The sequence below is a fragment of the Coffea arabica genome, chromosome 5c, assembly GCF_036785885.1.
Source record: "Coffea arabica cultivar ET-39 chromosome 5c, Coffea Arabica ET-39 HiFi, whole genome shotgun sequence".
Classification (NCBI taxonomy): Eukaryota; Viridiplantae; Streptophyta; class Magnoliopsida; order Gentianales; family Rubiaceae; genus Coffea; species Coffea arabica.
Window position 1 is genome coordinate 33,524,070 of NC_092319.1, and position 13,950 is coordinate 33,538,019.

Sequence of the window (13,950 nt, forward strand, 5' to 3'; positions counted from 1 at the left end):
TTTTATATTTATTTAATACTTTAATCCGATGTAAAGTTCAGATTTGATGTCAATTTGGATGTAAATATCATGTGGGTTGTGCTGCTTTTTCCATTTTTTTCTGTCGAGTCTGAGGAAATATCTTCTGGGAGGGAAATCCTTGGGTCAAATGACCCACTGCACCCCAGAGCCAGAGTAAACGTAAATGCAGAAAGAAAACCACAGAGACAGGTGTAGATAAAATTAGTGGTATTTGCATATAACTTCACAGCTAGTCCTGCATCATTTTCTTTTGAGTTACGGATAACTTTGACTTGGTTCTAGTGTTCACGTGACCAGCCATTTGGCATTTTTGCATGATACCCGTATGTTGGATTTCGTGATTAGCATCCACGGTATTGGCATTGCTATTTATAACTTGGCAATTTTGAAAGTTAACTAGCTGGCTGCTTAATATACGGTTAATGCTTAAAATATGCTGAATCAATTAGGATTCTCTTAGTGAATCGTCTGTTTGTGGCATTCTAGTGGCTAAGTTAAGTTGTCCATCTTTTAGTTTTGTTGTATTGCTGTGGGTTGTAATGCTACCAGACCAGTAAGGTTTTCAGGTTCTAGTTCATGCTTTTGTAACCCCCCCCCCCCCCCCCCCTCACAAAAAAAAAACTGCTATTAGCTACTTACTATTAAACGATGCAATTTGTTTTACCTTTTTAAGTAGTGGTATGTATTAGCTACTTGTTTTGAAGTTTTGCTTGTTATTGAGAAACTATGTATAGTTTTGAGATGCAACCTGTAGGTCCTTGCACCATTTATCTAGTCTTACAATTCTGAGTTATCACTGTTAACAATTCTAGATCATCAACATTTGCATAATGAGGCTCGCTTAGGTAATACACCTAAATAACTGTTTTGCATGAATAGAAACCTTGAGGTACCCAGTCCATTTGCTATTTCAAGACACACTGCTGGCACAGTGGTCTTTCTTTCTGCAACATCAACCGTCTTCCATCCTAAATCTGATCATTGAGTATAGTCAGTAGGGTCCATCATAATATGATTAGATTTTGAAGAATCTAAATATTTTGTACTTGCATGTAGGCTTATGAATGCATGGAAGTTTTGATCCCAATCTTAGTTAATTGTGAGGGCAACTGTGAATTTTTCTTGGTTGAGGAGCTAGAATGAATATACCCATTCCGGACTGTACAACTCCTCTGTTTTTATTTTTATTTTTTAAATCTGTTCATACAATCAACCATGGAAAAAATTGCAATCTTGGTAGAAGCAAGAGTTGGGGATTGGGGCATACAACCTGTATAAGGGTCACTTTTTTGAAGAAATTCTAATGCCATGAAGTTTGAGTTTGACAATGGCATATTAGTTTCTAAAAAGCAAAAGAAACAATGGCATAATTTCTAGTTCTTGACGATGGCATATGGAGAATATTCTAGAAACCAACTTAACCTCTAGGACTTCTTGCCATATGGAGAATATGCTAGAAACGAACTTAACCTCTTGGATTTCTTAGCATTCTATTCATTTTCGGTCTCACTTGCGTAGTTAGCCTTTTAGTTCTGCCACCTAGTTAAATTATTGCAGAATGCCTTGCTTTATGTTACCTTAGCAACAGGGGTTAAAATGATCTTGGTACATCATGGACGCCAATCCAATCCAAAATTCTTGAACCAAATTGAAGAATTTATTTCTTATAGCTGTCATGAATTTTCTGGTGTTTGAAGCAAGTGATTGTAAATTGTATGCTTAAAGTGTTTGACTTTTCCTTATAATGGAATTTATGGTTGGATAAGCATCTAGAAACATATTAACTTGATCAGAAATTTCACAAGGCTTGTAGGTGGAAGTTTATGTTGGTTTTTAAGATAATTGAGCTGATCACTTCCTGTACATATATCAGGAAATTGATCAAGGCTGTGTTGTTTTGTGTACATCAATGTTTGAACAGAACTTATAACAGGTTCCATATACAGCTTGACTCGCTTTGGTTAACACTCTGCTTAGCAAGTTGTCATATCCATATTGTTGGAGATGGAGGAGCTACGGCAACTCTCCCAGGCATTTATATCAATTTCTCAATGTTTCCGGGAGCTAATCATGTCACGGATCATTTATCTAAGAGGGCTTCTCATAGCTAAGCCTTTCAAATTTCATGGATTTTGGATGTCTCACAATGATTTCCCTCAGCTACTTCATAAGGCATGGCGTACTGAATTTCAAGGTGACCCTATGAGGACTTTCTGTTTGAAACTGAAAGAGGTAAAGACAGCATTAAAAGAGTTAAATAAGAAAGAATTCTGGGATATCTCTGCCAAAACTATTCATGCACAAGAGGCTCTATAGTCTGCTCAATTGGAGTTTAGTTCATTGTAGTAGTATTATTGTATAGCTTAATTGGTTGTAGAAGTACTTTTGTGTAGCAGATTCCTCTGCTCTTGTGTACATTCATGTTCTATTCAATAAAATCCCTTTTACGTAAAAAAGAAATCTTGTCATAGCTGATACACACTTCCGTGGACTCTCTTCTAGCTCTAGCTCGATGATCATTTTCTTTAGATAGAGCATAGATGACTTCTTTCAGAAAGCGTGCTATTAGATGGTACATATGTGTTTACATAGATTCTTTTTAGCTAGCCATTTCGTAGTAGTTGTCATGAGTATATTCAGGTCACGTATGCTCATTCCAAACTCTTGTAATGTTTATTTACTTTATGGTTTAATAAAATAAAAGGTTAGCATCCCTCATCTATGAATGGAGTTTGCCATTAAAAAAAAAAAAAAAAAAAAAAAGCAGAGAGAGAGAGAGAGAGAGAATGTCCCTTTCTGTTTAACCGTGGAAAAAGAAAACAATTTAGTGAAGATTGATAAGAAAAGCAATGACTTCTTCAGTGATTGTTAGTCGTATTTTATGCGATATTGAGGATGATACCTAGTTCAAAGTTTAAAAAAAAAAATCCTCCATGAAGGAAAATTTGAACTCCGAAATTTCTTTTAAGAAAGCTTGGTATGATAAAAGGAGCTATTGAGCTTGTTTATGGCATTTGGGGCGCAACGGATCTTCTGTACCACACCCTGTCTCACATCCTGTCCCACTCCTTATAATCTTGCAAAGTGTCCCTTAATAACCAAACCTTCAAACAACCCAACTCGAACTATGTTAAATTGATTAATCGATTAACCAGACAGAAAACTTAATCTCTTTAACCAAAATCAAGTAAAATAAAAACTCTTTAACCAAAATCACAATTTATCAAATTAAAAAACCCTAAAACCCAAACAACCTCTGTCCTCTCTTCATCATCTTCACCATTCAAGCAGACAACTTGATGATCCGTTGCGCAATTTAACATGCATCACTGACGCCCACAAACATTCCCGCACTAGACTATCTTTCTACCCCATTCACACACACAAATTTTGCAGACTAAAATCTAGCAGGAAAATTCAAGATTTCTGAGAGGAACCCAAGTTTTATTTTCCTTTTTCCTTGCTGGGTTTCTTCGAGGAACTTCCTTTCCATACCAAAAAGGGTTTGCAGGAACATGCATTGGCATTGCACATGGGAAACATTGTTTTAAACGAAGATGAGATAAAGCCTGAAGATCACGGCGTGCTCATTAGACAAACGCACATCAGGTATATGAACAAAAACACGAGTACTTCGTCAAATTGTAGACTTGAAAACAAGAATGCAGCAGCTAGCTTATTAAATATCCACTATGAAAATAATAATTTTGTTGATTGGTAAACCAAATTTAGATTAAGTTATCAATATTGGCTCTGCCTCGTGGGTGATGAAGGAAAAGTAAAGCTATATGCATGACTGGGACGGGGGATATAAAAACATGAGCAATGTAAACTGGAACATGATGATCTTCAGGTTTGTTAAAAAACATTTCTTTTTTCCTTCCAAAAGTAACTTGCCATAACTTCTAACCTCGTGAAGTAATTCATTCTAAACTTTTATTTGAATATTTTATTCTTTAGATGATAAAACTACATTGAAGATATATTTTGTCATTGATATTTTTAATTTGTGGTTGTCTCTCTTTAATTATATCAGGACTTTGGAATCCCAATAGAAGACATCTGCAATAGGCAAAATATTAAGAACATGACACAATTATTACAAGTAAGTGAATAGTATGCTTTTTGTAGATATTATGTCAACCATTAGTTGCATGTTGTTTCTTATTTATCTTAATTTTTTCCAAGTATTATAGTTTTGCAAGTTTATAGCTGTTTGTTTGTATGTGTGGTCTTTTATTTCTTATTTTTCCGGCAGACGTTGGACCCTTCTACCAAGGCTATGATTTGATGTCTTCAAGTTTAATAGCACAACAACATGCATCAATAAGTTTTGCCCAAGTAAGAAAAAACCTTGATTAATTATTTAATCTTATATATATATTAGTTTGATAATTTACAATTATAATTCAATATATTTGCTGACTTAGCATTTGTTTTTGTAGGCACAAGAACTTCAAAATAATGATGATACTGATCAACAAGTTGCTAAAGATGAAATTGAAAATGGGAAAATTGAATAAAGATGCTTCTGAAGAAATGGAGGACGAGATTGTGGGATTGCATTCATAGATTAGTTAGGCCTTTCAATGGAATAATACTTTGTGCTTATACTTCAATTGATTTTGATATTTTTGTTTAAGTTTGTGCTAATAAACGTTCTTTTGACTAAACTGTAGAAGAGAAGATATACTAGTTGATGCAACAAGTCAAGAGATTGCGTTTCTATTTGTTAATGGATTTGAATAGCATAATGTTTCTGTATTGATGCTTATACATTCAGCACCAGATATACCTGATACTTGTTGGTATAGAAGATTGAAAAATGCTCAAGGCCAAGGAAAAGTAAATCTCGGGTATGAAGTGCTCTGGATTCTTGATGCATACAAGAAAGCGTTTTTGATGGTGTTTTCTTCTGGTTCTCTTTCTGTCAACTCATGAAACAGATGATCATTTACATTGCTCATTATACCAATTCAAATTGAGAAGTGTGCTAAAGCTTGATCCGCTGACCGTTGTTTACCAATGTGTTTACTTGCACATTTTTCATGTTTTCGGGTACATCAGTGCTCTAAAATCGACAGGTAGGAAGATGATAATGCAAAAGAATACCATATGAACTTATCATTTTAGATTTAAGATGTATACAGTTGGTAAATGAGTAAAACCACCAATCAGCAAATCAGTTAATAAAAGACTCAAAGAATGTAAAAATCAAATTTCTGTTGTGCAGCCTTTGTTCCGTGGTAGAGAATCTGTTTATTGCATCTGAGCTTCCATTTGATTCTATGGAGAATTAGTATTTCGTGGCCATGCGAAGCAATTGACATGAGGAACACTGCACAAGAATTGTCATCTGTCTCTGATTCTTTTCCAATTCCACTTTGATCTAGTTGGCCTTTGACAAACAGAGATAGAACTTTGACATCTGGAGACGTAAACATATGCAAATGACTTGAACCAGCTCCATCATCTCATCACAGCAGGGAATAAGAGTGCCGAAGTACTGTGACTATAGTTGCTGTATTTGATTTGTGCCAAAGTAAGAGAGCCTTTGGACTTTTTCCCATAATGTTTGAAAGAAACTATTGAAATTCAAAAGAAGATATCAAAAGGTAGCCTCCCTGGCTGCTGATGCTGTACCATGTATATCAGTATATGTCCATAAACCAGGCCCTATACACCTTTGCACCCTTCTCTTTAGCACATTCAGCCATCCAACTCATACACTGGCTCTCATGGTCAGACACAGTCAACATTCAGCCATCCAACTCAAGAACCTTTTCCTCTCCTGCTCTTCTTGTCCATCATCAAGGTTGCACGAGAATGATATAGGCTTCCATAGTGAAAGATGCATTAACATGAATCTTTCTTGGTTTCTCCAAAACCAATCTAACGACTTTCCACAAAGCAGAACAAATTCAAGAAATGAAAATGTTTTTCTTTTATTTTTCCAATATCAGTAATTTATTCATTGGCTGAAATATTCAAGAACAAGAATAGAATAATCTAAATGAGTTTAGACTTGGTTTAAAAGAGGAGAAAGGGCAACTAAGCAATCAGCATCTATCAAGAACTTAATTAAGCATTTGTATCCAAACTACAAGACTTTTACCTAACTTTTCCAGAACAGTTTGGTTCATCTTCCTTTTAGGCATTTGATCGAACAGGTGGTGAGCTTCGTCCAATTGCCCATTGAGAGCACAAAATCTGATGAGCTTTGACCAAACAACAGAAGCTAAATTAACTTTGCATCCAAAAACAAAACTTCGGAAGTGGAAAAACCCATTACCCGATGCAAATTTACACTAAAACCAAATATTTTTCTACAAGAAGAAAGAGCTAAGAAGAAACCCAGCAAGGAAACTGCAACATTCCGAGAGAAACTACTCGTTCGAGGCTTATTTGCAGCCATCAGAAAACTTCTGATTTCGACTCTTCCTACAAGAGGAAAAAGAAATTTCTGGAATTAGATACATGACAAAAATTAAGCTACCATATAAGACAGAAAGCTACAAAAAGGAACCCTCATATCTTAGCAAATTAGGAATCTTTAAACTACAATTCCTAGGTTCTGGCAAAGAACTAGAGGAATTTTTATTGCAAAAAAAATAAAATAAAATAGAGCATTTCGTCATTTCAGCATGCAGGTTTTCAAAGACTAGTTGTGGATAACTGATTGAGCCGTATAACCTACGTTCAGAAACTACAGGTTCAGCTTCTCGGAGGCATTTTGTCAAGCTGCTGGTGTACAAAATGATCAAGCTAGCTATAACTTCACTAGGATTATATGTACACTCAGTTCAAGCCTCAGTACCTTTCTGCCGGAGAAGCCTGATGATATTACTTCTTTCTGGCTTTCAAATTGTGGTTCTTGAATACTTGAAACCCCGAAAGTTGGCAAAACAGAGAAAAGGAGGCAAAGAAGGTTCCTCGAAGAAACCCAGCAAGGAAAAAGGAAAATAAAACTTGGGTTCCTCTCAGAAATCTTGAATTTTCCTGCTAGATTTTATCTGCAAAATTTGTGTGTGTGAATGGGGTAGAAAGATAGTCTAGTGCGGGAATGTTTGTGGGCGTCAGTGATGCATGTTAAATTGCGCAATGGATCATCAAGTTGTCTGCTTGAATGGTGAAGATGATGAAGAGAGGACAGAGGTTGTTTGGGTTTTAGGGTTTTTAAATTTGATAAATTGGGATTTTGGTTAAAAGAATTTTTATTTTACTTGGTTTTGGTTAAAGAGATTAAGGGTCCGTTTGGATTCTTGTTTTTGGGACTGTTTTTGAAAAACTGTTTTTCACATTCCAAATGCTACAGTAAATGTGTATTTCAAAAACAATTTCAAAAACACATATCCAAACAATATATCAAAAACAACTCCAAATACATATTTAATATGTTTATTTCAATTAAATATAGGATATATATATTATATTAATTTAAATATATTTATTCCAATTATGTATAATATTATATATTATATCAATTGAAATAAATATTATATTTTATATAAATACATTTATTTATATATATATAAATTTATAAATATATTTATGCAATTTTGTTTTATAATAGATATTAATATATATAATATGTATATTTCAATTATGTATATTATATATAAATTATATTAATATTAATTAATATTATATATATTATATATTTGTAATATTATATATTTATATATTTATTTATACATTTTATAAATATTTTATTTTATATAAAATATATTTGTATACATTTATAATATATTTATATAAATATTATATATTATATAAATTATATATAATATAAATATGTAACTATACATTTATATAAATATTGTATATTATATATTATATATTTAATATATACATAATATATATTTTATATATTATACATTTATACATAATATATATATGTATATTTATAAAATACATTATATTATGTATTATATATAATATAATACATTTATACATTTATAATAATATACATAATATTAATTATACATTTATACATAATATTAATACATTTATATTAATTATATTCATACATTTATACATAATATTAATAAATATTTATAATATATTAATTTATACATTTATATAATATTCATTTATAATTTATACACATTTATAATAATATACATTTATACATTTATTAATATATTTAAATTATCTATTATATATAATATAATACATTTATATATTTTTATATAAATATATAAATATATTCATTTATAAATATTTATAAATGTATTATAAATGCATAAATGTATAAAAATATAAAAATATATAAATTATAAGTTATAAATTATACATTTATATGATATTTATTATAATTTATAATTTATAATAATATACAGTTATACATTTATAAATATATTTATATTATGTATTATATATAATATAATACATTTATATATTTATTTAAATATATAAATATATTTATTTATAAATATATTATAAATGCATAAATGTATATAAATATAAATATATAAAAATTTTAAATTTTAAATTATAATAAACATTTATATAATATTCATTTATAATTTATACATTTATAAATATATTTATATTATGTATTATATATAATATAATGCATTTATATATTTTTATATAAATATATTTATTTATAAGTATTTATAAATGTATTATAAATGCATAAATGTATATAAATATAAAAATAAAAAATTATAAAAATACTCAAAAATATGTTTTAAAAATACCTCTAAAAATAATCCAAAAAAATCTACAGTAAAAGTTTTTCATATAGTTTTTGAAAAACAACCCCAAAAACAACTAATCCAAACGGACTTGTATTTGAAAAACGAAATGCTACAGTGCTGTTTTTGAAAAACAACCCCAAAAACAGCTAATCCAAACGGACCCTAAGTTTTCTGTCCAATTAATCGATTAATCAATTAACATGGTTCGAGTTGGGTTGTCTGAGGGTTTGATTTATTAAGAGACACTTGGCAAGATTATAAGGAATGGGATAGGATGTGAGACAGGGTGTGGTACAGAAGATCCGTTGCGCATTTGGGGTGCCAATTTTGTTGAATTACTGAAGTATGTGGAAGCATCTGTCCAATTAATTAATATTAGTGCTTAGTTAATATCTTCTTTAAACATTACATAAATGCTAAAATAATGCTTTACTCTTGATTATATCAATCATCATTCAGTATGGTTTTAACGTGAAATTCAAGATTAATGGATTTTTTTTTTGCCAATCACTTAATAACCTACAAATTCGTCCTCCATAATTTTACAAAACAAAAAACAAAATTCACACTCTAAAAAAAACAGCTTGCTTAATTTTGTAAAAAAGAAAAGAAAAGAAAAGAAACGCAAGAGCCTTGGATTGAAATATAAAGGGCTCCCTGCCTCGCATAGGTTAAATGCGAGTTCCATGACCTCGCGCCTGACAAATGCGAGGTTACTTGACCTCGCATTTGCCAAATGCGAGGTCTGAAGTAACTCTTTTTTTTTTTTTCCCTTTTTTGGATTGAAAATTCAAGGCGACATCGCATTTGTCAAATGCGAATGCATTCAGTTCGCATTTTACAAATGCGAAGACCCCTTGACGGAAGTCTACACTTAAAACACTCATTTTGTAGAAACTTTTTAAAATTCATCGTCAAATTGGAAATTTCTCCTTTATTCCTACAGAGATGAAATGTACAGTCTCAACTAATTCTTGGAGAGAACTCGATATAAACGTCTCCCTGCCGGAAATGGTATATAACAACCCGCGCTTCTCTGTTCAATTTAATGGCTGCTTCCATTGGTGCACACTGTTAACTGATTCTTTTGTCTTCAAGATCCTTTCTTTTGACATGAGCATTGAGCAATTTCTAGAAATTCAATACCCTGATGGAGCAGTAGACCTTGAAGTAGGAGAATTTGGCATGCAGAAACTCATTGACTTGGACAATTCACTTGCCATGATATGCTATGCTAATCCAGAGACGCAAATTTCGGATAAATATTTTGATATATGGGTGATGAAGGAGTTCGGTGTGCAGGAGTCTTGGGATAAAAAGTTTTCCATAGGACCACTCTCAAGGATCGAGGGCCCATTATCTTCATGGAACACTGATAAACTGCTTTGGGAAATGAGCAATGGACAGTTGGCTTCATGTGCTGTCCTAGGTGATAATCAAGGAAGTCTTACAAAATACAACATTCATGGGTTTCCAACGACTCTGCAAGCAGATATTTATCATGAAAGTTTGGTTGATCTTGGTGAACTATGCGGTCGTCGAATGAACTGAACTGGAGATCAAATGAGGACTTGGAACAATCATGCTCATTAGATGTGCTTTTTATTGCTCGCATTTTCTTGGTTTCATGTCTTAGCTTTTACAATAAGTTTTTTCTTCGAATCATATGTTAGAAATTTGAGCTTTATGATTATTACTAGGTGCATGTTTGATCTCTGAGCCTTCTTTATTCTTGTTATATCAAAGTTAAAGAGGAGAAGAATGAGTTCCCCCTGGTTTCTCATTATACAATTATTCTGTCCTTATTGCTGGTGATCCTTTTGTTTTTGAAAGAGATGGGAGTTGTAGCAATGGAATGAAATATTTATCCCTTACATTTGCTTTGGATTACTTTAGGAACCGGAATTTGCAACTGGCAAAATGAAGCAAAATGAAGAATCAAGTAACTTAATTTAATAGGGGAATAAGTTGGATGATACCAAGAAAGAGAGCATGAGAGGTCCGGAGTTGAACCCTCCCATGTACACTTAAAAAAAAGGTAACTTAATTTAGTAAATTGTATGGACAACGGAAAAGGGATTTTGAATGTTAAGTTCAATTCCAAAAAAAACTAATATTCAACCTAGGTTTTTAGCATTCTGGAGTCAGCTGCATGAGTCCTGCTGGACTTCAGTTTTTTCAAGAGTGAAAGCTTTCAACTTGTGCTTCTTTATGATTCTGTCGAGGGAATTTGGAAACTATGGACTAAGTTCCTTTTCAACATGTGCCTGTGTCTGCCGCAACATTGTCGCAGTACATAAGCAACACGGCTCATGCATGATACCTTTTTTTTCTTTTTATTTTTATCAAACGAGCCACGTGTTATATACTTGGCCAAAGAAAAAGTAAGCATCTTGACCATAAAATGTTGCTTGTTTAAAATGGAAAAAATTCACTTTTCATCCTTAAATTTTGAGTTAGACACACGTCACATTTAATCTAAAAACAGAAAAATATTCAATTTGGATGGAGAAGGCCGATGTGACTGTTAATTTTGACTAAGAAATTGTTTTTACGTAACGACCACATACCAAACACGTGACTTTGAGCGTTTGAAAAGCACCGGTAATTAAAAATATTCTCTGTGGGTTTGATCTTTAATACCCTATACTCATTCTCCACTCGTATACTTGCAAAAAATAGCTTGTGGGGTATTTAAGAATTATAAATATAAAACTTGATTATGAATGAACTAATTGTATATGCATGCCCTGCCCCACACACGTCATAGCATATATGTAAGTTGTGATTTTGTGTCACTCTAACTAGAAAATCAAAGTAATTATTTTGAAAAATGAATAGCGTGCTTGAAACTCTGGAAAATGAAGGCAGTATTACATAACATATTGAAGAGATTTTGTAACAAGATGGTATGCCTTTTTTTTTTTTTTAAGTAAAATTTGGATAGGTTCGGTTCAGATCACCACCACATATCAGGCATGTCCTTAGATCATAGGTCACTGTAAGCTACACAAGTTAGTCCAACAAAGCTCATTATCATTTTTCGTATAAAAAAGTAATAGAAAACAAAATATTTGTTTAAGATTCTAGTATCAATCCGTAATCAAATCATATTATAGTGAAGCTATACTACTTACCGGAATGAATATGTCAAACCTTTAGCAATAGATTGCCTAAACCTCAACAGGAATATGAATGATTTACACGAGTTGTAAATTGTTTGATTCTCTAGCCTATAAGTTCTTGGGCACTAAAGCAGACTTTGCAACTTAGCACATGAGCAACATAGCTCATGTATGGTACCATTTTTTTTCTTTTTATTTTAATCAAACAATTCACATGTTGTATACTTGACCACAGAAAAAGTGAACATGTTGACCATAATATGTTGCATGTTTAAAATTAAATAAAATACAAATGCTATTACACCTTTTACTTTCCCAACTCAACAATAGAAATCAATTTATCAAACTATCACCAATTTTTCCAGTCTTATGGAATGGCGGATTAGTCATTAAAATTTCTTGGGTATCAAATACATGTTTGCAAATAGTTGATACATGGTTTAATGGTTTTTCTTTTGCATATTTTTCCTTTCTCCTGTCAATTTATGCCATAGAAACCCCTCCCAAATAATATGACCCTATGGACCAATAACATCAATAGATTTAGTACTACTGCTTTCGAACTTTATAGGTTTGGTTTTTTTTTTAACACACAATTTAAGAAAAGTTAGCTAATTTTGTTGGAAGAATAAATCTAGGTTATTATCTTCCTAAATTTCCCTTACATTAAATGGAATATGACTAATTAGGTTTACATTAAATAAGTTAAGTTATACTCAGTAACAACTTACATTAAAAAAGAGCATTTTAAAGAAATTATAAGTTAACTACATTTTTCAATTGAATAGTGGATTGTAACTTAGAAGAATGAAAAAGGAAAATAAACCTATCAAAGCAGGACAGAGGGAGTAAAATTTAATCAGCAGTTCTATAAATGGGCTTAGTTATCACTAATAGAAGTATAATCTTCCACTCTCCACAACCAAAATTTTTATGTGCTAATCGCTATACTGTCGTTGGGATGATGGGCATAGTGTTTAAACTTATCCTTCCCATTCTCATGCTTTGCCCCCTGACAATCAACTCAAGCTTTCAGTACCTTACTTTTGTGCAACAATGGCCGAGAGGCTATTATACTGTTAATCTAGCTAATCCAAACAGATGTCAAAGAAACCCTCTGCCAACTGTTTTCACAATCCATGGTCTTTGGCCGGGCAACTTCACCAAAATTTTGCAAAGTTGCAATGGTTCTCAATATACTCGACTACGGGTAATTTCTACAGGTCTTTCAAATGTCTTGAACATGAAATATGCACTTGCACAGGTTCACTAATGTAATGATCATTCTTGTAAGCAGAATTTCCAGGATTGGAACAACAGAAACATACGGTGGCCAGACCTCAACAAACCATCACCAACTGTACAAACCTTTCGACAGCCGAAGTTTTAATCGTTTTGGAGACATGAATGGAACACGCATGGGACGTGCTCAGAAAACGTGTATCCCCAAGCTACATACTTCAGCAGGACTATTCAGCTAAGTCAAGGACATAATATTTTGAACTATCTTGCCATGGGCAATATACATCCCGGCAGCAATCCTACCATAAGTTCAGTGAATTCTACTTTTTACAGAGCTATCAGTAACCACGTGCCAGATTTGATGTGCGTGACTCCTCCCCAGCAAACTGCAGTCTTGGTAGAAATTGGAATTTGTTTCACTATTACCATGATGACGATTATTGATTGTCCTTCACAATTTCTACGAACTGGGAGTTGTGGCACTGGTACGATAAGTTTCCCTGCATAAATCATCTCACCATTTCAACCACACTTAGTACTTCCCCACTAAAAATGATATTGAGCATCATTATTGTGGTGGAAGATCATGTAGCAAATAAAATGAATTCTGAGATGAAGTGTATGAAATGAGAACAATGAAGGCAAATAAAAGTTACTACATTACAAGAGAGCTATTATAGTATTACCGACTTGCTATGGGATTTCATTCATTTGTCAGCTTTTAGATTTCAAGCAGAAGCATTAAACTAAATTCAATCACTAAATTTAGTTTGTTTTCGTTACTTAAATATAAGTTTGTGTCAACATTCGTCTATATGACCATGCCTTGAAACAAATTTTTAGGTTTGGGGCGACAA

At 32.4% G+C, this 13,950-nt stretch overlaps 1 protein-coding gene, 1 long non-coding RNA gene and 1 pseudogene across 2 annotated transcripts; 2 read left to right on the forward strand and 1 right to left on the reverse strand.

The window, feature by feature from the left end:
• Nucleotides 1-5,120: 5,120 nt before the first annotated feature.
• On the reverse strand, nt 5,121-7,198 carry LOC113689862 (uncharacterized). Its single transcript, XR_003448250.2, has 2 exons — nt 6,839-7,198; nt 5,121-6,462 (listed from the first exon to the last, which is right to left on the reverse strand). It is a non-coding gene; the product is annotated as an uncharacterized lncRNA (long non-coding RNA).
• A 2,476-nt stretch (nt 7,199-9,674) lies between these two features.
• On the forward strand, nt 9,675-10,277 carry LOC113689298 (F-box/kelch-repeat protein At3g23880-like). The gene has a single exon (XM_027207090.1). The coding sequence runs from the start codon at nt 9,675-9,677 to the stop codon at nt 10,275-10,277; it is 603 nt and encodes a 200-aa protein (XP_027062891.1).
• Nucleotides 10,278-12,812: 2,535 nt separating this feature from the next.
• LOC113690299 (ribonuclease S-2-like) lies at nt 12,813-13,601 on the forward strand (annotated as a pseudogene).
• The last annotated feature ends 349 nt before the right edge of the window (nt 13,602-13,950 follow it).